At 32.0% G+C, this 27259-nt stretch overlaps 3 protein-coding genes across 6 annotated transcripts; 1 reads left to right on the top strand and 2 right to left on the bottom strand.

Moving 5' to 3' along the window:
* Positions 1-469: 469 nt before the first annotated feature.
* Positions 470-8946, bottom strand: LOC109795409 (phosphoribosylaminoimidazole carboxylase, putative / AIR carboxylase). Of its 2 annotated transcripts, XM_020354904.3 has the most exons (18): positions 8798-8946; positions 8476-8557; positions 8046-8305; positions 7660-7875; positions 7467-7578; positions 7205-7267; positions 6980-7118; positions 6728-6783; positions 4839-4912; positions 4536-4683; positions 4203-4376; positions 3623-3710; positions 3435-3551; positions 2695-2792; positions 2496-2613; positions 2317-2411; positions 1096-1202; positions 470-988 (listed from the first exon to the last, which is right to left on the bottom strand). In XM_020354904.3, exons 3-18 carry the CDS (start codon positions 8243-8245, stop codon positions 892-894), a joined length of 1902 nt encoding a protein of 633 aa, XP_020210493.1. In that variant the 5' UTR covers positions 8246-8305; positions 8476-8557; positions 8798-8946; the 3' UTR covers positions 470-891. The 2 variants fall into 2 exon arrangements, with proteins under 2 accessions (XP_020210493.1, XP_020210494.1); XM_020354905.3 differs by lacking the exon at positions 8476-8557 and having other exon boundaries at positions 8798-8944.
* A 3436-nt stretch (positions 8947-12382) lies between these two features.
* Positions 12383-16052, top strand: MUG3 (MuDR family transposase). 3 transcript variants are annotated; one of them, XM_020348898.3, is made up of 3 exons: positions 12383-12710; positions 12795-12854; positions 13496-16052. In XM_020348898.3, the coding sequence occupies exon 3, from the start codon at positions 13585-13587 to the stop codon at positions 15841-15843; it is 2259 nt and encodes a 752-aa protein (XP_020204487.1). In that variant the 5' UTR covers positions 12383-12710; positions 12795-12854; positions 13496-13584; the 3' UTR covers positions 15844-16052. The 3 variants fall into 3 exon arrangements, with proteins under 3 accessions (XP_020204487.1, XP_020204480.1, XP_020204474.1); XM_020348891.3 differs by lacking the exon at positions 12795-12854 and having other exon boundaries at positions 13499-16052; XM_020348885.3 differs by lacking the exon at positions 12795-12854.
* Positions 16053-17325: 1273 nt separating this feature from the next.
* LOC109795208 (uncharacterized protein At2g34160) lies at positions 17326-19083 on the bottom strand. Its single transcript, XM_029272961.2, has 5 exons — positions 18799-19083; positions 18642-18690; positions 18246-18308; positions 18096-18160; positions 17326-17817 (listed from the first exon to the last, which is right to left on the bottom strand). The coding sequence occupies exons 1-5, from the start codon at positions 19066-19068 to the stop codon at positions 17719-17721; spliced, it is 546 nt and encodes a 181-aa protein (XP_029128794.2). The 5' UTR covers positions 19069-19083; the 3' UTR covers positions 17326-17718.
* Between the last annotated feature and the right edge of the window lie 8176 nt (positions 19084-27259).

Raw genomic sequence — 27259 nt, 5'->3', positions numbered from 1 at the left:
ATATTCTTTAGACACTTATTGAAGATTCAAAAATTGAAACCAGTAAATAATTTTTTTAATTATAATATTATAAATGTTATGACATCTTGTAATTTATAAGGAGCACACTTTACAGTGTTCCCACTTTTCAATATCCATCTCTAAGACAATAAATACATCCAGTACTGAAACTGCATCATAACCGAATATGCATCAGCCACATAATGAATGCTGACGAACCATGTTAGAATCAGAATTAATGTCAATTCAATCTCTTTCTAAAATGTCAAAATTTGCAAGAATGCCTCTTGCTCAGAATCAGTGGACAAAGCCCTACCATGGACATGTAACAAAGCACTATCAGAGCTAGAGAAAATTACCAACTTACGAAGGACATTTAAAAATGTTAGGGGGGAAAAAATCCAAGTCCAACACAAACACAATGAAACTTGCGAATCATAACTTAAAACCAAAATTATGGACCAAGAAAAAACAAAAAACCAAAATTTGTTCTCAATTAAACGAGTGTAATCCCATTGTGCCACACAACTTTATCATCTAGCAACCAAATAAAATACAAGTTGTACATTTTGGCTCATCATTAGCTTTCTAACTGGTCAAATCTATCCCAAGGCACAGGCAAGGACTTATTTTGATAACAGTCAATATAAATATGAATACAACACTTCTCTTCCAGATTATACAATTCTTTCTCTTGCTATATTTTAGCAGTAGAAAATAGAAAATCTGTTGATTTAGGTAACAAAATATATAGCTCCAATGATTCTCAACCTACTTATTGATACCCATGGTCTAAACACTCTCCATATGAGATCTTGTCTATCAAAATTTTTTAGTTGACCAAAAATGAGAAATGAGCCTAAAAAAGAATCACCAAATTAATGGGGATAACTAACTGGTGTTTAAGTAGGATTCCCAACCATGTTTTGATAATTTATCTCCTTTGCTCAAGACGATTTCTTTTTGGTCCTCTTGATATTGACTCATCCTGCACAATATTATAAATGGAAAGTGAGATAATGTTTCAATTTCTTCTGCGAATTTTACTTCAATGAACAAATTTTACATCACGGAAGGAATAGGGGAAGGGAAAACCTTGACAGAAGATCCTCATTGGCAACACCCAACATCCTCACTGCCAGCAATCCAGCATTAGTTGCATTATTAACTGCGACAGTGGCAACCGGGACACCTCTCGGCATCTGCATAGCCAACAAATGTATTTGTAAGCAACAAAAGACTGTAGTGTTTGGTTAGATATTTTTGACTTCTTAACTTTTATAGTAGCTCTACTTTTGAGCTTTTGTTCAATGAAAAAAAAAACTTTATTTTTAAGCATTTATTTAAAATTGTATTCAACTCAACTTTTCTTTTAAGAAACTAAGAAGCTGACCCAAACACTATGTACATGTTACAAATCAACTTTAATAATTGCAAAAGGTCACTGTTAGTGCAATATCCCAAGTTCTACATCAATTGAACACGATGACTCCACTTTTGTTAATTCATGTCAGGTTACTCAAAACAGAGATCAAGCAAAGGCAAAATGAGGGTAAACTTTGAAGATGGCCAAAAGGGAACCAACTCTAGCTCGAATGAGGCTGAACCAAAGAGGTGATAAGAGGATTGTGACAACAAATGTGACTCTGTACAGGACACAAGCAAAATATATATTAAAAAAAAAACAGAAAAGCTGAGAATGCACTAATGCAGCAAGAGGAGGGGCAAAGCAAAATGATTATTGAAAGGCTTTGAGCGTCTAATAAGCACAGCAATTAACTAATTGTCAGCACTAATTCTCAAGTGCTTTAGGTGGTAGCTGAACTGATCAATTACTGCGGCATTGAAATAATATATGCTTTTAATAAATTGCTCTGAAAAACATAACAAGGTTACTTTTAGAAGCAAACATCTACATTTATTACCATTAGCTTTTTACGGAGGGCTTCCCTCATTCACGTACAGTATTTAACCTACTATTAACATTCATAAAATTACCAGAATCCTTGGTGACAACCAGTTCTAGATAGTAGAAGAAACTTTGAAACAGTGCACGTTTTAGAAAGAAACAGCAAAACCAAACTTTCTTTTTGGTGAACAAACATATGGCACAGACAGGAAAATCCTTCATTTACAAGAATTTCAATCAATATTGATCTTAAACTTTAAGAAAAAGAAGCAATAACACCAAAATCACAATCATATTACATATTCTTGACCAAGCACTAGAAAGCAATTAGAAAACAGCAAAAGTAATTATATTCAGCATGGAAAATTGGTAAGCATTGAATATTTAAACATCATTGAAAAGTGTACCTGGACAATTGACAAGAGTGAATCAAGTCCATCCAGGTTAGAAGCACGCACAGGAACACCAATAACAGGCAAAGGAGTAAGAGCAGCAACCATACCTGAGATTTGAAGCTTAATTAATGCTAACAAGACATTTGATCCTTACGATAATTATTCAAAGCAAAATTAATAAAATAAATTACCAGGCAAGTGAGCTGCACCACCGGCACCAGCAATAATGACTTGTATTCCTCGTTCATGAGCAGATGAGGCATAAGAAAACATCAATTCTGGAGTCCGGTGGGCTGAAACTATTCTTACCTGAAATTTGATACATGTATTTATAGTTAAGGATAAGCAATTTCATACACAAACCCCTCAGGGAAATTAGAACAATTTTACCTCGTGAGGCACACCAAACAACTCCAAGATTTCAGCAGCACTTTTCATAACAGGCAGATCTGAATCAGAACCCATTATGATCCCCACACGCGGAGCAACTACATTTATCAAACAAAACATGTAGTGTGAGAAAAACAAAATTTTAACTTCAAAATTTCAAATACAGTGCTCCTTTCCTCCTTAAATATAAGAGAATGTTTAATGTTAGTTTTCAATCTTTGTCATAGAGTGGATAGCAAAACAAAGAATGATTGAAAGCAATATATGGATGAGAACAGATAATATGCCATTTCAATAATCTTATTTCATAGATAATGTTTTTTTTTCTGCTCCATTTATTAGCTACTAACAACTATTTTAGTAAAATATGAGGAAGAAAAGTAATTTGTCTCACCATAGTCATAACAAAAATGCCAGTAACATTCAAATTTGTTAGATTTCCTTGGGAAAGTTTCATCATAATGATAGGGTTTTCCCAACAGACAAGAAACAACATGTTACAAACGCCTCAAGCAACAGTAGTTTTGATGCTTAGTAAATTATAGATGCTTTAAATATTACTCATATCCTAACTCTAAACCAGTAATGCAGCTATGAACTAATCGTTGTACATGTCATTGCATGATGCAATAAAGATATTAAATGAAATTGACTGTGAAAACCATCTTCTTTCGCTAGTCTAGCAACGTAAGATCAATAACAAAGATAAAGTATAAGTGAAGATAGTCTTTGTCACTAACCTGCAGGTGTGTCATCTAATTTTTTCCCTTCCACAACAATTGCAAGATTGCTCTCAATATTGCTAAGGGAAGGCCCAACAATTGTTATATGGCCCATCTTCCGTTGCTTTCTCATTTCTGACAAATTGCCATAATGGTGTTAATTACTAGTCATACAAGCTAAAATTGTTGATTAACTAGAAGTTTACCTGGCTTATCATACCAATGAATAGTAGCCCCAGGGATGGTCAATGCCCTTTGGATCAATTGATGAGCTAATCGAAAACCAAGCTCCCCCTAAAATCATTTAGCAAATTTAATGGATTATTGAATCTGAAATAATGGTAACTGAATATAACGATTTTCTCAAAACAAGTAAATGAACTAAAGGGAGCACCAAATAGCCTTTAAGTGCATAACCATCATCCAACTATGAACCAAATATATAACATAAAAAAAGTCAATCATTTCTGTTTGGGTACTCCACAGCAGAGAAAATTTTAAGTCTAATTTGACTTTCATACATTCTGACAAATTTTAAATTTCAAATTATTCTTTTTTATATTTTCATTTTGTGCATATAATAATGAGAAAATATGATTCATTAGTAATAGCACCACTCTTTCAACCATGCACCTATAACAATAACAATAACAATAATAATGAATCCTAAACAACATCATAACATCACTACAACAAGGATGGGAGAAAACCAGACATTTTATAGATTTATGACAAAGGTGAAAGGAATGGAATGGAAAACGAGGAAATAATTAATGCTAATGGTACCTCTTCTTCCCCTAATATATTGTACATGATAGCGGCTGGAACTTTCAATGATGCATCACCAAGTGGAAGACCAACGACAGCCCGCAAATGTTGCTCATATTGCGAGGTATAACATGATTCAATTGTGTGATGCCCACTATTATGAGGTCTAGGTGCTACTTCATTTAATAAAATCTGTGAAGAAGGCGTGGTCACTATCAGGGATTAACAAACAAATATAAGGCATTTGCAACAGCAGAAAAAATTTATTAGTAAAAAGAAGTCAAAGTAGCAGTCAAGAAAAAAAAAAAACATTGAGGCATGTCCAGAGTTGATGAAGGAAAAAGTCACAACCTGACCATCCTTGGTCAAGAACAATTCAACTGCAAACACACCAGCACCTTCTAGAGAGCTAACAGCATTGAAAGCAACTTCAGTGGCATGCTCCCTAGTCTTCCATTTCACATTAGCAGGAGCCTTAACTATGTGACATATGTTGTCCCTAGAACAAAACAAAAATTTTGTAAGTAGATAAATAAGGAAGCTGAAATGGTACATTGCTGATCAGATTACCATCCGAGGTTTTGAATTTAAACCTTGGAAAATCTTGATTTAAAATCTTTCATATTAATGACATGTATGTGTTTTGCAAGTTACCTGTGAATGGTTTCAACAACAGGATAGCATGAAATTGAATTGTCTCTTCCTCTTGCCACAATGACAGCTAGTTCCTGCCATTATTTTAGGAAAAAATAAGTAAGAAGATCCATAAACTCATAAATAAATGACAAAATTGGGAAGTTTTATGAAATAAAAGACAGTTTTTGGTGAATTGAAAGGCATGCTTTAAATATGTAAATAACTATAACATAAGTCTTTGAAAGGGAGAAGATTTAATAGTAATTTTGCAAGTGATGCAAACATAGAATGGCATTGGAATAAGTTACATGCCAAAACAATTCAAATTCATGAAAGGCAAACTGTTAACAGAGGCAAATACAGTAGAAACTATCACTATTGGGGAAAAGAAGGCCACCACTATCCGATGACTAGACATTTAAATGTAGGAAGTTTGTAAGACTAGACATTTATGTGTGACCAAATGTTAAGACTAAATAGGCTTTGTAAACAAACCGAGCCTAACTCACTCCCAAAAGCTAGCTCAAGGAAGGAGGATTGCTCAAGTCTTGCAAAGAGTACTTAGGCCATATACCTAGTCAATGTGAGACATCTTAGCAGTATTTAAAAATAAAAATAAAAAAACCAATAGTGTATAATTACGCTACTAAGTACAGAACAACTGACAATTTGTGGGCATACTCTAGTGAAAAGCACGCAACAGTCTTGTGCATGAAGACCAATGAAGAACATACTCAAGCCTAAAGTAATAAGTGTAGTTTTTACCAATAAATAATTTGGTGATATATTACTTTTTAGATAAAAAAAAAAAGAGGGCTGCTAATGAACAACTCATTTAAATTGTGACATGCAATATGATCCCTTACTGTCCAGCTAAATTAATAAAATAAGTATTAATCAGGAAGAGGGACACGGAAAGAGAAGATATGGGTGTCAAGGTGAAATCGAGAAACTAGGAAAGTTGCAAACTTCAAGTCAGGTACATATTTCCACAAAATGAATGCCAAAATAGTAAAATAGGATTTTTGAGATGGCATAAACATGCCTTTTAACTATATTCCTTCTAATCAACTCTCCCTCTTTAATCTCAATCTCACCCACAATCAAATTTCTTAATAAGTAAAAATGACAGGCCTCGGCAAGCAAGAAAGACTAAAATGAAGAAACTAAGTGTGAAAATACTTGTATTCTAGTAACAGGTCTTAATCAAGGGAGTTCAGATCCTGGTATATTCTTTGAACAATGATTTAAAAAAAATAAAATAAAATTTTAAAAAAATTCTTAGACAGTTTCAAGAGCGTCTAGTCTCTCCCAGCCCAGGCCTAATTCCAGGCTCCAGCCTACCTCTCATACACCCTTCTCTGGTTTATATTCAATATCCTTACAACAAACCCGCAAGCACTCTTCCCACGCTCTGCTACTTATCTCTCTCTCCTAAAACTGATCGTGTGCACCACACTTTTTGCCTAATACCTTAGTGATATTGGGCCTTGGCATCAGAAAATCATTCTTCATAAAAATATTCATTTCACTCTTCTGAGCTCTGATACTAATAAGCAGCAAAATTTTCTAGATAAGAGAAAAAGAAACCATAAATGAACACTTCATTTTTTACCTAAGCTTCTCGATATTATATTATTCCAAGAATGTAAAAGTAATGTCCGAGACCATTTTGAACCAGTGCCACAGCAGATGAAGAAGTAAATGTGAACATGTATGCAATATTTTTTTTCTTGGGCTGATCAATAACCATAATTAACAATCCTTTCAAAGAACTTAATAAACTGACCACAATATGCACAAATTCTAGATTTGTTTGCTTAACACCAGCAATATCACCTTCCATCATACAATTAGTGAATAATGGATTGAAAATCACCATCAGCAATGAAAATATAGATATTAACCTTGACAAAAGGGGCCCATTTTTCAGCATATAAACCACGGTTGAATCCTCCAAGAGCTGCAAAATTGGGGGAGGGGAGGAGGAGTTAAAGAAGAAAAAGGTTAAAACGAAAATGCAAGCATGACAAATAGGAAGAAGACGTCTTTTCTTTTGGCTAATGAAGGCAAGTATGAACTCAAAGATGAGTTTTTCCTGTTCCCCCTTTCTCAAAAAAATTGAAAAGTAAAAAATGCACCTCTAAAAAACTAATTACCAGCCACAGCAGAAGGAAGTTCCTCTTCACTTTTTGCAACAACATTCCCTCGCCCATCATAAGCTAATCTCCTACTCTTGAGCATAAGGGGATATCCAAAGAGTTCCCCAACTTTCCTAGCACCTTCAAGATCATCTATCTGTTCAATGTATTATGCACTTCTTCAATTAGTATCTTAAAGATGAATTTTCAAATACTATTATAACTAAGATAAATAGTACAAACCTTCATAAATTCAGGAAGCGGAATGCCATGTTTAGAGAAGTGAACCTTTTGCTGATACTTATCCTATAAAATGACAATAGTCATGCCAAGGAAACCATTCATATAACAACATTACTCTTAACTTTAAGAATATTGAAGTTATCAAGTCTATGATGAGGTGAAAATTTGTCCTGCTGTAACGGCCATGCTTTGTGCATAGCGCGGAAATATCTAGTGATTCAACTTTTCGATTAATACATGCAAAAACCAGAAAAATAATTACCTGAATAATTCGTATTGTAGAGGCTTTGGGCTGGCAGTCAACCCCTTGTTTCTCAAGTTTTTCCAATGTATCAACATCAACATGCTCAATTTCAACAGTCAATACTCCACATCTGAACATCACACTTTCCAATAAGTGACAACATAAAATATAAAAACTCAAAACAATATGAATTACAAAAAAAATCTTGAACCTCTTGGCAAATTCCTCAACTGTAGCGCTGTCATCAAAGCTTCCAACCATATGATGATATGAGAAGGAACTAGCCGGGCAGTTCTCCTGTGGATCCAAAACCACAACTTTAATGGCCATCTGAGAAGCAGCTTGGCACATCATACGACCAAGTTGCCCTCCTCCGAGAACCCCAACAACCACTTCAGATAGTCCATGAACAGGTGACTCATCATTACTACACACACCAATACCAAATTTTGGGATTTTGATGTCACTTTAAGTTTCAGAAACTTCAAAAGACTAGAAATTTTACATTCATCCGCCTAAGTAAGAGAACACTGAGAAAAGGGCTAATGCCGCGACAAGTGAAAAACAAACCCCATAAATAAAAATGAAAATTTTAACCTTAGAGAAACTGCAGCATCCTGTGTTGTAGCCTGACAAACGAGGTGAGGCTGATGACACTGCTTTAGCTTCAAAGGAAGAGATTGCTCCATGTAGAAACCAAGTGAAGGGGTTGTCTTAATAGAGGGAATACAAGGTTTGAAGGCAAAAGCTGAGACGCTAGTGTGCCCTGACAACACTACGCGCGCACTGTGAAGCATATTCAAACCTCAGTTTTCGCAGCAAACACCTTCCTAGTCCGTGTGCCTTGTCTTGGGTGACTTTTTTCATACATAACACAACACAAACCAAAAACAAAAACCCATTTGGCTTAGAAGGAAAGCTGAAAAGAGATTCCTTCCAAAATAAAATAAATAAATAAAGAATTATCGTTGCTTGTTATTTCCCAACAAATGCAAAAAATACATATTTAACTTTTAGGATGCCATACCAATGGCAAAAATGAACGATTCCGTCCCTTCCCGCCCTGCTTTCGTTGTCCTCAACAACATCAATGCCGCGGTAGCTCTTGGCTGTGTTCGACATATTTTTGGGATAAAAAAAAAAAAAAAAAAACCTATAATTTAATTGTTTAATATCGTGCCGATTTTATTAAAAAAAAATTGAAAAGGCATTGTAATTGACATTGACGTTTTTTCCTAGTATTATATTTTAACTATTTAAAAATTGAAATAATATAGTTTTTGTAAACACAGGCAAAGAGTCCTAAAGGAGTGGAGTGAAAATAGTGTGAAACTAAAAGGAATAGATACCTGAGAAAAATGGGTGGAGAGAGGAAGAGGACCAAAGCAGGAACCACTACTCGACGGATATACGTAGTTCTCACGAAAACGAAGCTCTTCTTAGTTCTTAGCTGCTGAAATCAAATCACAGTTTTTATAATTAATCAAGTGAGGTTTGGTTGAATTTGTTTTGAGACGACGAGGAGGTAATTATTTTTTTTTATTTTATATTATTATATAAAAAATATTCTTTTTTAATAATTACTTTGGTTTCTATTTTTATATAATTATTTTTTTATTTTTTTATTTTTATCAAATATCTAAAATGTTTATCGTTGTATAACGTAAGATGAATTAATTCAATCCAAATAAAAAAGAAAGATCAACTATTCATAATAATAAAAGTTATCTCTTAATGTATAAGGAAAGTATAGAGGGATAAATTAAACCTAAAATCCTCAATCCTATATAATCTTTATAATTCTTATTTATTCTGTTCTTTTTGTGTTGTTCTTAGTATTATATTTTTTATGTTTTCTTTTTCTTTCTTCTTAAATATGATGAGCAAATAAAACAAAATAGGTAGGAGAGAGAGAAATCTGTTCAATCCTTTTCAAACAATTAAATGAATTCAATAATTCTTCAAGGTGTGGGAAACTCTATCAGTCGAGTCCTTGCAAATTTGCTAAGCTCTTGGGAATCCAATTTTCTAACCTTATTTACTCAACCTGCTTAATCTTTTTTCAAGTTGAGTGATTTTATCCTAAATATTGTTGTATGTCTTTGATTCACTCAATCATTTTTAAAACAATTGAGTAAATTTGAGTATTTTGAGACTTTGAATCTTTATTGAATCTTGTAAAACATAAAACAAGGGTTTTAAAGTATAATTTTCACCAACTCTTTATAAGCTACTTAATTACACACCCTTTTAGTTTTTCTAATATTTTAGGGATTAAAATACAAGTTTCTTTCAAATCTAGTCAGATAAGTGTCAGTTTAATCAAATATTCAAAGTAAAATATACACTTGCCACTTAGTACTCAACAATGTTTGTAAAACTTTAAAAGTGTTAAGCCATGAGTTTAAAAAATTATAAATTAATTAATTAAGTGAAAGTATTTAGTAAAAATAGTTGATAAGCTAATTAATTAATATAGAATGACATTTCTTTATAACATGTTTATTTATTTGATAATGAGAGTGGAAGAATAACAAAGAAGGAAAAAGGATTTTTAGATTAAAATTATAAAATAAAATAAATTAAATTAATGAGTTAAAAAAAATGGAAAGCCAAAAGCTTATAAATTATAATTTACTTTTATAAAATTCAATGAAAAAGAGATACTTAATACCTTTATAAATTTTGTTTAAAAATAAAAAATAAAAAAATAGTATAGATTACAACATGCAAATCAAGTGAGATAATGTATATTTAGAAAAATGGTAAAATAATATTAAACAAATATAGAAATAATAGGTGATTACAAAAGTGGATAGTTATTAATAGACTAAAATTGTTCAATTAAAATTTTAAGAACAAAAATTGTACAATTATAAGAGATTAAAATCGTACAATACTTAAGGCATAGAGAAAATTTATTTGAAGTTTTATTCTATTTTACCTTTAGGAAATATAATGGTGGGAAAATAACAATCTATACTATATATATATATATAATATAAATATATATTATATATAAAGGGGATACTCCCATTGATTTCAACATTTTTTAAACTTTTATATCCTTTTTTATTATTTGTGTGTTTAAATGAGAGATTTAAGAGGACAAATCATTATTTTTAAGAATTTCAAATATTTTATGGCGAAATATTTTGTTTGGACGATAAATTCTTAAAAAATTTGAAATTCAACTATTTGAGAAATTTTTAAAAATAGTAGGATTTCAAATATAAAAAAAATGTAAGAATTTAAATTTTTTATTTTTTTATTTTTTTTATCTCACTTATATATTTTTTAGCTCTTTCTGTTAATAAAAAAGTATCAATAATATTTTTTTTAAATTATAAAATATTTTATTTTTAAAAAAATATAAAATATTTAAAAATCTCAAATGTTTATTTTATAATGTTTAATTTTAAAATTTGAATATATATATATATATATATTAAAAATCAATTTTTTATTGTCATGTAAATTAATTGTCATATTCAAATTAAGAATTAAAATTTTTAAAAATTTAAATTATTTTATTAAAATAAAATATTTAATGAATGATAGATATTAAAATTAAAATAATACAAAATTTAAGAGTTTCAAATTTTTTAAATTTCCAGAATACCCCATCGAAAAACAACCTTAGTTTTGTCATATTGGTTTATAAGTTGGTAAAATTAATTTATAAACTTCTGAGATGTGGTACCAAACTTTTTTATAGAGTGGATATTCAACATATATGGAGAGAGAATAAAACTCAATTTTATCATGTTGTTTTTTAATTCAACACTTTCTGTATGATAAGAAAATATATTTGACAACATGAAGTTAAAAAATTATTTTAATTATTGATATTTTTTAAAAAAACATTAGAATTTAATGCAAAAAACTAAAATAATGACTAAATTGTATTTTTGATATACATTTTTTAATATGTATTTTTATTCTTCTATTTTAAAATAGAAATATTTAATCATTTTATTTTAAAAAATATAAAATTTTGGTTACACTTTCAATTTAATATTTGTTAATCATCTAATTTTAGAGTTATTCAGTAATTTGTCACCTTCTTAAATAATATATAGTGACGTAACATGTAAATATTAAAATAAAAATTAATATAAATTTTTTTACTTATATATATTTTAATTTGAGATTATTTATTTTATTAATAAATCTTATTTATATAATTTTTTTTTATCTTTAAACATTATATTACTAAATATTACATAATGAATAAAGGTTAAAATTTAACAATTAATAGATAATATAATGGAAACACTAAAATTTTCTATTTTTAAAATTAAAGAAACAAAATACTTATATATTTAAATTCAAGGGCTAAAATTGCTGATTAATAAAGATTAAAAATCAAAAATACAATTTATCTTAAAATAAAAAAAGAAAAGAGATTGAAAAATCTCTAAAACACTATCACTAAAGAAGATTAGTTAAATACGCCGTAGCTGAATAATAGTTCTGATAAACACTTCTATATAAGATTACAATTTTAATTTATATTAAGACAGTGATTAAATCAATTAAATGAAAAAAGGTTAATAAATAGAGGAAGATTCTAAACCTTAAAATCTCGAAATATTAAAAATTGAAAATGAATAGTCTTGGGTTGGTTTAAACTGCAAAAGACAAATTAAATAACTGAATAGTTTGCTTTGAGTTTGAAGTAAACTAAATTGACTGAGTAAAACAAATCCACATCTCTATCCACAAAATTAATTAAAATGTTGGGTTTACTTTAATAATTTAAGTATTTTTTTTTGGAAAGAAACAAAGGGATGGAAAATAAGTGACAGGGTAAATTAGAAATAATAGTTTATAGAATGAAAAAGAGGATTAAAGATTACTAGTAGGGTGTAGTAGGGCAAAACAGTAATTCCTTGAAAGAGAAAAAAGAAGAGGTTGAATTCCTTTGACCTAAATACCCTCTTTTTGTGGATAGCCCCAAACCTGTATTTCCCTTCTCAGCCCTCACAAGCGATGCTTCTGCTACCCCTCTAATTCCCAATCTTCCTCTCCTCTCCTTACCCTTCTTCTTCTATTTCCGATTTTCTCCACCTCCCCGCCAATTTTCCTCAACCTCTTTTCAAATTTCTCTTCCTTCTCCTTCAATTCACAAAACCCCTTTGATCCGCACTGAACCCTCGCCGTACTGCATTTCTGACCATTACCCACCTCCCCTTTATGTTTTTCCAGATCCTAAACCCATGGTTTCACATCCTTTTGGGGAAAGGTGAAAGCTTTCAGGTAATTTTTCCGTTATTGTGAATCTTTTAATCATTTGGGTGTTGTGAATTCTCATGGGTATTGGTAAATTTTTCTTTTTTACAGTCAATTCAATTATGGCTAATGGACGTGATTTATGTTTTCGTGAAAGTTTGTGTTTTTTTGGTTAGTTCACTTACCTGTAAAGCTGTCCCGCATTACATTTCTTATTTTCATTTTTGCCTCACTACCCTAATGTTACTACAGTCCAACTTAAGTTAATTGGAGTCTTAAGTTCAATCCCTATTTTGTTTTTCTTGTATAGTTTTAGTGAGTTGAGTTTCTCAGGAATGTCACACGTTCTCTTCAATTAAAAGGTGACGATTTTTGTTCTGTGGTTTAGGAATTTAGTTCATGTAATTTGAATTTGTTTCTGGATGGTTATCAATTAATAGAAGTGTGTGAATGGTATGTTTGTGGATGTGGGTTCTGTGTAACTATAGATTTGTGTGTTTGTAGTTACCAACTGTGCAATTGTAATTGTAAATTAATAGCTAATGTTGCATTTTGGATGCTCGTTTTGGACTGGCGTACAAGCGTCATTTCAAGAGCAATATCAGGTTGCTTCTGTGTTTTTTGTATCATTTGGCGTGAATATGTGGCTGATTACTCGTTTTTGGTATGCTTTGTGAATTGAATACTCGTATGCTTTTTCTTTGTTTCTTTCTGGTGATGCATACAATTCAAGATTTTTAACTTTAATGTGTTGGACAGAGGATTGATATGGTTTATCTGACTTGTCTTTTGTTATCTTTGGGATCTTGCAGCAGTGTCTCAGCCATAAAGCCGTTATTTGTGTATTAAGCTGAACAACAGTTTTTTTTTTTGTCGCTATATATAGTGATTTATAACTTCGATGGCCAACCATGATTTGATACTTGGTCAGAGTCACAATTTAGCACTTGGTCACGATCAGCAATTGGTGCTGGGCCATAACCATAATATGGGCCTCAGCCAGAACCATGCATTGGAAATGGGATCAGCCCATGAGCATCATTTAGATCTGGGACAAACCCATGATCATGAACTGGGTTTGGGACATTCCCACGATCATGAATTGGGGTTAGGACAGAACCATGATCATGAAGGTGATGATGGTCACACTTATGAACATGAGCATGAGCTAGCCATGGATCAAAAACCTGAGCATGATGACCATGATTTGCCCCTTCCTGGACAAAGTCATGAGTTAGTGCTATCAGATAACAATGATTTGACTGTTTCAGAGAACCAAGAACTTGATGAGAACATGGCCCTGGCTGTGGTTCAGAACCCAGAAATGGGAATTGATTCAGCAAATGATATGGATGTTCAACAGTCACAGCTTGTGGTCGTTTCCACACCCCCACCTATAATTCAGATGCGTACTGCAAGTCCTAGTTATGAATTATCAGTGGGGCAAGAATTTCCGGATGTTAAGAGTTGCCGAAGGGCATTGAGGGATACAGCAATTGCTCTGCACTTTGAGATGCAGACCATAAAATCTGACAAGACCCGCTTTACTGCTAAATGTGCTAGTGAAGGATGTCCCTGGCGCATTCATGCAGCTAAGCTCCCAGGCGTTCCAACTTTTACTATAAGGACAATTCACGAGAGTCATACATGTGGAGGAATTTCTCATCTTGGCCATCAGCAAGCTTCAGTTCAGTGGGTTGCTAATTCTGTGGAGCAAAGACTGAAGGAGAACCCTAATTACAAGCCAAAGGAAATATTGGAAGAGATTCACAGGGTTCATGGTATCACCTTATCATACAAGCAAGCATGGAGAGGCAAGGAGCGTATCATGGCTGCAATGCGTGGATCTTTTGAAGAAGGCTACCGCTTGCTTCCACAATACTGTGAACAGGTGAAACGCACTAATCCAGGCAGTATTGCATCCGTTTATGGAAATCCAGCTGATAATTGCTTCCAACGTCTCTTCATTTCCTTTCAAGCATCTATATATGGATTTTTAAATGCTTGTCGGCCACTCTTGGGGCTTGACAGAACATATTTAAAGAGCAAGTACCTGGGAACATTGCTTCTTGCTACTGGATTTGATGGTGATGGGGCTCTCTTTCCTTTGGCATTTGGAGTTGTTGATGAGGAGAATGATGACAATTGGATGTGGTTTCTCTCTGAACTTCATAACCTGCTTGAGATTCACACTGAAAACATGCCAAGGCTTACTATTTTGTCTGATAGACAGAAGGGAATTGTGGATGGAGTGGAAGCAAATTTTCCAACTGCTTTCCATGGATTTTGTATGCGGCACTTGAGTGACAGCTTCCGGAAGGAATTTAATAACACTATGCTTGTGAATCTTCTATGGGAAGCAGCGAATGCTCTTACTGTTATTGAATTTGAAGCAAAAATTTTGGAGATCGAAGAGATATCACAAGATGCTGCATATTGGATTCAAAGAATTCCACCTCGTCTTTGGGCCACTGCCTATTTTGAGGGACAAAGATTTGGTCATTTGACAGCCAACATTGTTGAATCTTTAAACACTTGGATATTGGAGGCATCCGGACTTCCAATAATTCAAATGATGGAATGCATTAGAAGGCAGCTAATGACTTGGTTTAATGAGCGCCGAGAGACCAGCATGCAATGGACATCAATACTCGTACCTTCTGCTGAGAGACGTGTAGCAGAGGCTCTTGACCGTGCACGTACATATCAGGTTCTTCGTGCTAATGATGCCGAGTTTGAAGTAATATCTCATGAAGGAACAAATATAGTTGATATCCGGAACCGTTGCTGTCTTTGTCGTGGCTGGCAGCTCTATGGTTTGCCCTGTGCACATGCTGTGGCAGCACTTCTCTCCTGCAGGCAGAATGTCCATAGATTCACAGAGAGCTGCTTTACTGTTGCTACTTATCGGAAGACATACTCACAAACCATACATCCAATTCCTGATAAATCTCTCTGGAAGGAGTTGTCTGAGGGGGATGCCAATGCCAGCAAAGCTATAGAAGTTGTTATTAATCCTCCTAAATCTCTCAGGCCACCTGGCAGACCAAGAAAGAAGCGAGTTCGTGCTGAAGACCGCGGACGTGTTAAGCGAGTGGTGCATTGTAGTCGTTGCAATCAAACAGGTCACTTTAGAACCACATGTGCAGCTCCGATTTAAGTTACTGAATTAATAAATTGGACAGCCTTTAGTTATGTTATGTTCTCTCTATTTAGGCTTGATAGCTTAGACTGGCGAGTAAATGATGTATGTTATTTACTTGACATTAATGTGAATTAATTTGTAGCGGATACTCTCTGTATATCCTCCAATAATTGGCATTTTTCAATAACGCATACAGTAATGGCATGATTTTTGTTCCTAGGTTTGTTCAAAGGTGTATCCTCTATATTTTTTGTGTCGGGCGGGGGGAATCTCTACTAAGCCAATGGCCTCGTGACTTAAGTGCTGCTTATTCAATTCGTGAACATTGTCCCTTTTGGTCTTTTAATATAAACTACACTAAATTTGTCTACATCAAATTGGTCTTTTCATGCCGTTTTTGGCCACCAAATTAACCTTAAGAATGGTATGCAGCTGGTCTTTGAATAGCAAAATTCATAGCATTAGTTATTGTCAAAACTTAGAAGAATAAGTTGATGTCATTGATAATGTTATCAAATACAATTTAAAAGGATCAAAATGATTATTTACTTTACATTTTAGGTCGGAATGGATTTTTATTTATAAAGACATTTTTTTTTTCGTATTGAAGTTACGTTGATGCGAAAGCCTATTTAGGAAATTCAATAAATAAAGACACCTCGCGGGCAATGATACTCCACTGATAAAGAACCAATAACCCAAGTTGTGTAATTACAGCTTGTCGCCATAGGAATTTTAATCACTTCTTTATAATAATGCAAAAAAAAAAAAAAAAAAATGATTTTTGAAGGTTTTGGTAAGTTAAAGGAGACTAAAAATTTTGTGGCAATGTGTAAACTATATGAAATCGGCTTTTCTCTGCTGAAATTGCAATGGGAAAGAGAATTATGTTAAGGGGTTTGCTATGTGCTCATCTAATGCTTGTTTCCAAGTTACCATTTCATATGTAGACCAAAAAGAGAAAGAAAGAAAATGTTATCAATTCAAAATTCATATATACAGATTGGGAACCTTCGCTGCATTCTTTATTTTTCCTCGTTCTCTGATGCATTTTGCTTTGTTTGTGTTTTAAGGCTGTTTCGTTATCTTTTTAGGTGTACTTTCTCTCCTTTTATCTTCAATTAAGTCTCTTCTGCCTTAAGAAAGTATTTGTTGTTTAGTTTTGTGCTTATTTATTTGAGTAGTTCAAGACTGCTGCTACATACAGCTACAATCCGTAGACTTGTGAAGTAAGAACACTGTCAAAATATTTATCCAGAGAATTGTGTGTTATTCAATGAAATAGTAAAGAGTATAAATGAGAAAAATTAAACACATGTTTAATAAGCAAACTGCAATATCTAAAAGTGAAGATAATTCGCTTGTATAACAATGTGTTTGTTTATTATAAGGAGTAAATAGTTGACATTTGTTGCACGCGGATAGATTTCAATATTTCGTTGCTAAACCAAATGGAATTGTTTTAGTCATTTATTGATAGAGTTGACAAAAACTAAATAAGGAGAAATTATTAGGTGGTTTTAAACCAACATTGCTTTCATTTATATTTGTTGATGTAAACTCACCTGTAAAATATCTAAAGTAATGGGAAAAACCGCATATAACCTGAAAATCTCTGTAGTGGCACAGGACACCACCTCAGAATCAAAGCAGGTTGGATGAAAGTCATCAGAGATGTACTCATCATCATATATGTGCAGTGAAGAAAATACAATTTGAATTGATGATGGAAATAAGAGCTCTACAACTTTGACCACTCATTGCTGCCTTATCATTGTAATTTTACGACCCTTATCTACTCCCCTATTTACGACTATGAATGCAAACAGTACAAAAGCCTCGGAATGTCAACTATAACAGTTTCACATTGACCGAACTGTCATATATTTGTCACTTATTGTCATCAGCAGCTGCTTTTGATGCATCAGTTGTGTTAGCAGGAGCCATCAGATTATCAAACTTCTCAGATTTCCCCAGCACAATTTCAATCTAAAACATGAAGAAAAAGAGATAAAGCACCCAAACAAAGGCTATAAATTATTAAGTGATTCTTGACCACATGAGTCTTAATTGTTTTCTACACATGACATATAGTTTCATCAATTTTTTCTTGTAAATTTAAGGACTGAATGCATGTCATGTAGATATTAATTGGAGCTGTGGATATAGTGCATTACTACCTAATAATTTTTCCAAACTGAGGAGTGAAATTTAAGAAAAACAGCTTAAGTCTAAACTAAAATTCAAAAACTCATTTGGGAACTCACTTTTGCCTTCTGTACCAGACGGCCTTTGTTCTCATCTTTCATGCCAACTGTAGATGTCAATACTTCTGTTCCACGGCAAGATTGATATTGATTAGAGTAGCTACAACCATCATGCAAAGGGGAGTAGTGGAAAAGAGGAAGAAACCTTACTCTTCTCAGTGGCAAGTCCATTGTTCTTCAAAATCTCGGCAATCGTGACCACGGTAGCTATTGCTGCAGAAATACATGTCAACACTTTGCAAAATGACACAATGAGATGAAGCACGGACATTTGATTTGTTCAATTGATGGAAAATGTTATATTATATGAGTATGACACAATGAGACGAGGGTATAAATAAAACTCGGAATGCATAAAGAAGAAGCAAAAGTACAAAACAATCCTTACACCATGGTGAAAATAAATTAAATCCCTGAATGAATAAGCTTATTAGAAAGGATATACCAGATCCTAGATCCGAGGTCAGCATTATTTAATTGCTTACAACGTCAATAATCAATATATAGAAGGAATAAGAAGCATGTTGAATTGGAGAAAATAGGTACCCATTCCAAGAGCAGAAAGCTCAACCTCATTGTGCTGTTGTATATACCTCTGCATGAGAAAAAGGAATGATTTCATGCAGGCATTATTAATGGATGGTATATTTATATGCATGTAAATGTTTGATTTGAAGGAAGAAAAATGAAAAAAGGGAGATACCTTGGCGAGATTGACGTAAAAGAAAAGAGGTTTCTTAGTGTTGGAAACCTGGATTCTGTTCTTCTTTGGGGATTCGTTGGCAGTTACAGCAGCTACGGTCGCCATTGTATGTTTGTAATTTCTCTGTAACTGTAACGGTAAAGTAGATGAATGGGTTAGAGCCTCGCTTATATAGGTGACGGTAAGAGGACACGTGGACCGAGTAAAAATAGATAGTTTGTTACATGCTAATGCTAATGCTAATGCTACCGATTCAGATGCATCATGCATGGTCCTTATTCTTTTTTCACCCCACTCCACCGCTTCTTCTGCACCACTTCCACCTCATCTTTATTAATGTATACTCAACCCACCTAACCCTAATTCATAATCATTAGTCTTTACCAATATTCTAAACATGATAGATATATAGGAATTATGTGGGTTAGTACTTTATTTTATTATATCACGCTACAAATAATGTTCTTATATTCGTCTCGTCCCCTTTAATATCGATACTTTATTGCTAACAATTCATTTTTTTTTATTGTATGACATTTTGATCAAATGTAGGAAAATAATTTTGAACTCCATTGCCTTTATATATATATATATATATATATATATATGAAATTAATTTAATTTAGATATATGCCTTTTCTCAAATATTTATAAAAAAATTATCACGTAATTTAAAATGAACTTATACATTTTACCTTTTTTATTATTATTTTCTTTTGTCTAACTTTAGTAGCGGAAATCAAAGGAAGAAATTGTATTGTTTAAGAGAGATTATGCATAAAATAAAATAAAAAAACTTTTAAAAAACCTAAAACTTTCACACACACAAGAAATTTTGAGGTAGTTAAAAACAATACAACTTTTTTCTATCATCTCTTTATTTATCTATATATTTATCCCATGGATGACTATCTTATATAAATGCGTTTTCAGATACTTCTTTTCAGTATTATCATTTGTAGGTACTTTTTTTAATAAAATATTTTTTAAGAACTATTTTACATTTTTACATAGTTCAATTTTTATCTATTAGAACAGATCTAACAGTGAAGAGTTAGGATAATTTGTACAAAAGCTTAAATTTGAATCAAAATTTTCATTATTGGAGAAAATAACAATTCAATATGATTCTCTTGGAGATTACATGTTTTTCAGTTAAGCGATCGCGACGGTTGATCGGCCGAGGCAACAGCGTGGTTACGGTGTTAATGAAATCAAGTTGACAAAATGCAGTAAAAAAAAAAAAAGAAATATAGGTTTGGCAATTGGCATGTGTAAAACTTACATCACTTTCCAAATCTGAATAAATCATTCATCGGTTAGCCTTTCATGTCTCGTCCTCGATCGTTATTATCTATCTATTTTATATATAAACAAATACTCATGTTTACTGACATGGACTCTATCTGTGTATGTATCCTACGTATAATAATAATAATAGCAAAAGATTATTTCGATATTACAAACGTGCTATAACGATTGATGATTAATTCTCCAAAATAATGCACATTATAATGCATTTTTTGTTTGTTTGTTTGGAGCATGCAGGTCAACCACAGCATAAAGGTAATCTTCATAAATGAGCCTTTTAAATAAGACTTCAATTGTATAATATAAAGAGAAACCCAAATGTGCACGGATTAATTAAAAGAATTATTTTAGAATAAAATATGTCTCTAATATGAAACTATCATAGGTAGGGCCTCAGGAGTTAAGCTAATGCACTGGCCTAAGATCTTTAGGCATACCAAATTGATTGAAAATAATGTGTGTTGGGTGATTAGGACTCTTCATGAACCGGTTTAGTTTAAATTTAAGATAAATTAAAGATGGAACCAATCAACCCTAATTGATTTGGTTTAGATGAGATTTATTAAAAAAAATAAATTATGATGTGATTAAAAATGAATATGTTTAATTTCTTTTTTTTTTTAAAAGATGAATATTTATTTTTTAAAATATGAATAAATATATTATTTTATCCTAAAATTTAAATAAAAATTATTATTAAAATAATGTAAATAATATTTAAGTGTCCATATAAAAATAATGTAGAAAATATGAAATTAAGTAATATATTTAATGTAATCTAACATTTAAGAATACTAGACCCTATACTAGCAGCTTCACCTCATTACTAACATCTGGTGTGGACAAGCCTATAAAAATTAAGAATACAAAGTTAAACACATAGAACAATAATTAAATAAACACAAATCAATAAAATGATAATATTATAAAATAATATTAAAATAATAATTATAATTATAAGATAAAATAATAATAATTCTAATTAGTTTGATTCTCATATTATCGGATTTATAAATTACAAATTTGTAATCCCAATGAATTAAAGTCATATTTATTTGATTTGAATTAATTTTGAGTCGATAAATAAAAAGTAAATCAGTTTAATTAGTTTAATTCGAATCATTAGTTTGAGATTATTCAAACTAAAGAATATTCCAACAAGTGACACTTGTATATTCATTAATATTGAAATGTAGAATACAATTAATATAGTACACATTTAATTAAACTCAAAATAGAGGGGAAAAAAGGAAGTGTCGGTTGCTTAGGGAATTCTTTTGGAAAGCTAGTTGTAGTTGGTATTCTATACAGGGTTTAATTGTGAAAAAATTTATATACCATCAAACAATAAAAAAAAATTATAGTTGCAATGTTCGTACATGATTTTTAGAATGATTATTATAAAATTAGCAAATTCATTATATATTTTGTGTATATTTTAGATATCGATCCATGGTTGACTACTTTCTAATAATAAATAGGATAAAATGTTGAAATTTATATAATACATGATAATATTCATAATGATATGATTTGTAGAATAATATTTATAATAATATGATTTGTGAGACAATAATTATAATGATATGATTTGTGGATGATTAATAATAATAAATAATATTTCGTGATTTATGGGATTATGATAAAAATATGAGATTCACTCTCAATAAAACATATGAACATTTACGTTTAGATCAATAAATTATATTTTTAAATATTTTAAATTGGGATATTCACTAAGTCTTTTTGGAGAAGATTCCATATTGGAATAACTTACAAAACAAATTTTATTTTATTTTATTTATTAAAATTTGCAATTACATTTTACAAATTAAAATTTGTAAAAATATTTTTCCAACTTTAATCTAATCATATCTTCAATAAAAATAATAATCATTGTAACTCAGACATAACCAATAACATATATACATGTCATGTGTGACATCCTATACCTCAGCACACCATAATACAAAATAATGAAAATAAACTAAAATACCTCATAATGTAAAAAAATTGGAATCCATATAATAGAGAGAATCACATTATAGCTTAACTTAAACACATAACAAAAATAACTAAATTACGAAGAAATTAAAATCATAGTCTTCCAACTAAACAACATGAAAAGAATCTCTAATCTAGTTCTAATTATACCCTGATGCCACATATCCTATCATAGAAACCTAACAAGAAGGTTAAGATGATGATCACTTACATAAACCACAAGAGCAGCAAATAAAGGGAGTGTAACATAGTTAGTAGACTAGAACTGGGCGTTCCTAGATTGGAACGGGTCATTCCAATCTGGAAACGCCCCGTTCCAGTCTACTAATTACGTTACAATACCGTTATGGACTACTAAATCACCATTGTTTTAGTAGTTATCTGGGAACGTCCCGTTCCAGTCTACTAACTACGTTACAGGGAGTGTGAAACATCTCACTTTGACTCACGGTGTAGGAATGCAACCAGATAGCCAAACACAACCAAACATACAATTTTACATGCATAACATATATAGGCACGAGATAATTAATATAACACTCCTCAACCATTCATAATATAATTAATTTAATAACACATAAAATAAGAGTGCATATGCAATGGACATAAGTTATGCATGTGGCGCTAGTAAAAATTTCATATTTATGCATTGTCGTTAACTACACGTAGAGTAACTTAGGAATACATGTCAAGTTAGACTCTTTATGCATTCTTATTATGAGGGCATACTACCAGGATCTGATCGGGATAGATGAATCGTGCAAGATACATCCCACACATACAAAGGATGATATTGAGACTTTCAAATCAAGTTATCCCTAAGGTTTAATCCCCAAGCTTTTACACAAGGAGATCTTTCCTAGCGGTGTATTCCATATCGTACCCTTAAAAACATTTGTATGCATATGATGCATATTGAACAAACTCAATACTCCCATCATATTACAACAATACATTCTCATGATCATATCTCAATTCATTTCATTTCATAACCACATCACAGCTAAGCCTCGCTTAGATTTCTCATTATATCAAGATCCAAGATAACACATCATCCAATCCATACATGGTTCATACATAAGTATCATATATTGTATCTTAAACTAATAAATATGACTCATGAAAAAGACAAGAAAAGAATGAGAAAAAGGAACATTATCATGAGTCACGATTGTGACTCATGGATCACAGTTGTGACGTTGTTCACGTTTGTGACTGGATCAGCGAAATCCAAAGGGTCGAGATTCAAATGAGTCATATGACTCATAGTCACGCCCGTGATTGACTAGTCACACCTGTGATGGAATCTGAGAGTGTTATTTTTGACTCTTTGGACCCCAAAACTTGTCCCTTCACCAGAATTCATCAAAAGAGACCATCCAATCAATAGAAACATTCCAAATCATGTAATAAACATTTTAACCAACACAATTCATGTATATAGTTACGTACTTGAGCGATCTTCTCATATACCTACCAATGTATTCCCTTAAGATTTTCCATAGGAACCCACAGGAGTACAAAACATGCAATTACAAGACAAGAATTCAAAATTATCAACATATGCATACAATTAACATTAATCAAAACATACAAGAAAAAACAAATAAAAATATAAAAAATTACTAATTAAATACTTATGTTATTTTTATAAATAAAAAAAAGGGTGTTACACCATGTTTCAGAGGCTTAGAGAGCTATCACAACTCTTAACTCAATACACAAATTAAAATAATTTAAAATTATTCTAATTTGAAAAATGTTTAGAATTAATCTAACTGCTCAAACAAAGTCAGAATATTTAAAAGTGTAGTTTGTTCTTCATTGTCCTAAAATTATATTTTTAATAATTAATTATTTATGGATTTGAGTCTTGAAAATTTCAAGATATGATATTTTAATTATTATCTTGATTATTAAAGATAAGATTTCATCCAAATTTTTCAAGATCGGATTAATCCTGATTTTCCATAGGCACGATTGACATATCACATACCAAGTATGAGAGGTCAGATTAGCACCATTTTACCCATTGTTCCTGGTTGAATTGGTTTTTCTTTCATTTCTAGGAAGGTCGGTCAATGATTGAGGTACCCCAGAAATGATTTAATTGACATTTGTGTTCAACTCCTTCCGGTTGATAAATTTCTAAATTGGCATATATCCAAGTATGCATACTAGATCTATGTCGAATTTTTTCCAAGATGATTCATTTATCTACGGATTTCGAACCTGAAAAGCGTAGAAGTTAGTGCAAAATATCCTTGAAAAAAGCCTTATTGTATACCATATCGGAGTGAGCATATCATATTATATCCGATATCATACAAAAATGAATTAAAAGTTAATAGCAATCGAAACCCCCACTTATTGCGTGTTGATCTTCCTATCCCTTTTGTCCACTCTGTTACCAACATAGACTCATTGTTTATGGCATTAGTGTTGGGTGCAGAAAAAATAAAGTAGTTCAAAGAGATCGTACACGAATCAATTAGCTTGTAGAGACGGAGGAGGTCCCATAGGATGGGAAATTAAGTAATCGGAACCATCCTAGAATCTATAATTAATCCTCATAACTTACACACGGGAATTTTCTTCATTTCTTTTTTGCACCGTCTAAACTGCTGTACATCACTCAGCAATTAGCCAATAAGTCGTGTTGTTGTGAAGAGATTAAGGATAATTAAGTGGAAAGGTCATTAAGCAAGAAACGAGGGACGTTCAATCTTGATCGCTTTGTGGAAATCTTGAAAAGGAGAAAAAATTGGAATATTCAAGAATGAGGGCCAAAAACAAAAAGTAGGTTCACGTTTGAAAATAAAGGTTAAATTTGGTCAACTCTTGTAAACTTGTTTATAATATACTACTGTAATACTGCTTGATAATATACGTTGAAAAAGAATTTTATAAGAACATTAAAATATTGAGTACCATATATACATAGTTAATTGAACAAAGCATCTTTTTTCAAGTCTTCCTTTTCCTCGTCGGTGCAAAACTAAAGAATAAGCAGCACGATAAAGCAAACATTGGCACATCAGAGCATAGTAGCATACTTTATCTTCAAAGTTCAAAGGTTCTACATTGTTCCACAACTAAGAACTAAGAAGAGAATAGATTCTCATAATTGATATAGACAATAAGACACAAGTCTCTATAAAATGTTCACAAACAAGAACCATATGTAGAGATGACAGAACGTACTAATACAATACCATATCGTATATATAGATCAATAAAGAATGTCCAGAGACAAGTGACTGCGAAGATTGTCTCATTGCCTCTTATTTCGCCATTTCTGACAAAGTTATTCGGTCTTGACCAGTAATTTTGATTTTTGACCCTCTCTTATTCAAAGATAATTTGCATACATAAATATATATAGTAACAAAGATATAGTATGTTGATGTTGGTTTCGAACTTTTTGGTGTAACAATGTAGGCAAGAAGTTAAAGCTCTCAGAATATAGGTAATGAATAATTTGGTCAATTAATTTAAGCCAGTACAAGATGTTATCCACAATTGATAAAAATTTCTACCATCGGGTGGTTTAAAGTTTTGAAGATCCACATCAAATAACAATATACCAACATATGCTACGCGGGATCCCTGTCATACTCCATAATAGCCAATAAGGAACCTCCTTTTTAAGGCTTTTGCATCTACCTACAAGTGTCGCAGTACTTTATTTGATTACTAATTAATATGATCAATAAATTGATAATGAAATTATTAATACAGTAGTTTTCCTACTAGCTAAACTTGAGAAAGTTTTTAATAGGGGAATTTGAAATGAAGATAGATAGTTACCTACTTTGCACCTTCAAATTCAAAAGGAGAAGGGCGCTTTGGGAGATGAGAAAAACGAGAAAAAAGAGAAAAAGTGTCCCTGGTACTGTGCCGTAACTAAGAAGGTGTGGGAGCAAGTTATAATGAAAAAGTGTTGGATTCATATTCAAAAATTGAACATAGCTTGCAATATAAACTGCTTTGTTGACATTTTTATTTCGTGGTTTTGTTAGCATATATTTGGCAAATTGAAACACACATTTAATTACTGATCTAAGTACAAATCATCAAGCTAGTGCGTGCTAGCTCCCATTCAATTTACCTATTTATCTATTTATGCATAAAGCTTGAGGTAGCTCAACTTCTTCATTTCTTTTATTAGATATCTTTTACTGTTAGCGTGTTCGGAAATTTATTGAGAATGAAGAAATGATGTTTAACAAGTGAAAATTATTGAGAATTATTTTTTGTTTTTTATAATATGTTGGGATGTGAGCAAGGTATTGAGACAATGTAAAAGGATTGTAAAATGATAGTGTATTAAAATGAAAACTCTTGAGAAGTAGCATTCAATTATTTCTGTTTACATTATTTTGGCAAATATCTTTCAACGTCTACTCAACCGGAAGAAAACAAAATGGTGCATATTTTTCATTGATTGATTATATATATACCTACCTAACATTAAAAATAACATTTTCAAGATGTTACTTTTTATCTTAAGAAAGAAGCTTGGGATTTGTGATTAGAGCAAGAGATCTATTAATGAATGATGTACATACCTGCATCTACATATGGAATGAAGGTTGACGTGCACTTTTCTATCGAAAACAGAACTTAAATTTTCACATTTCTATAGATAGATTCTAAGGGTGGTACGTACGCATCTTTCAATTGATATGACTTGAATGAGCATGTTAATGACATGGAATCTTGAGTTTAGTGGGAGGGTTGTATCTTGAGCTGGATACTTAAGTTGCTAGTATGTGTCACACAAATTTATCAAGCCTCAACCTTGTCCACACCCAGAGAGACACATTAGAGGGAGAATTTCATGTCCATAAAAATATTCACGAGTTACATGAAAGTTACATTGAATCTGTCACATGATTTTTGCAATGTGGTTCCGTGGGGTAGCACCCAGGACAAACATTGGTTAATTTTGAATTGCGTGAACGTGGTTGTAGCGGTTGAGCTGATGAGTTGATGAGTATTGCATCATTCTCACAGTCACTTGGTAGTTATTGGGTGCCTCACCTAACCTTTATGTTTGGTCAAATGGCAGGACAGTTTTTAAAGACACAAAATACAAACATAAAACTTACGTTTACTATATATTATTAACTATTGATTATTC

The sequence above is a fragment of the Cajanus cajan genome, chromosome 7, assembly GCF_000230855.2.
Source record: "Cajanus cajan strain Asha chromosome 7, NIPB_CcT2T_4, whole genome shotgun sequence".
NCBI lineage: Eukaryota > Viridiplantae > Streptophyta > Magnoliopsida > Fabales > Fabaceae > Cajanus > Cajanus cajan.
This window is presented reverse-complemented; position numbering and strand designations above follow the sequence as displayed.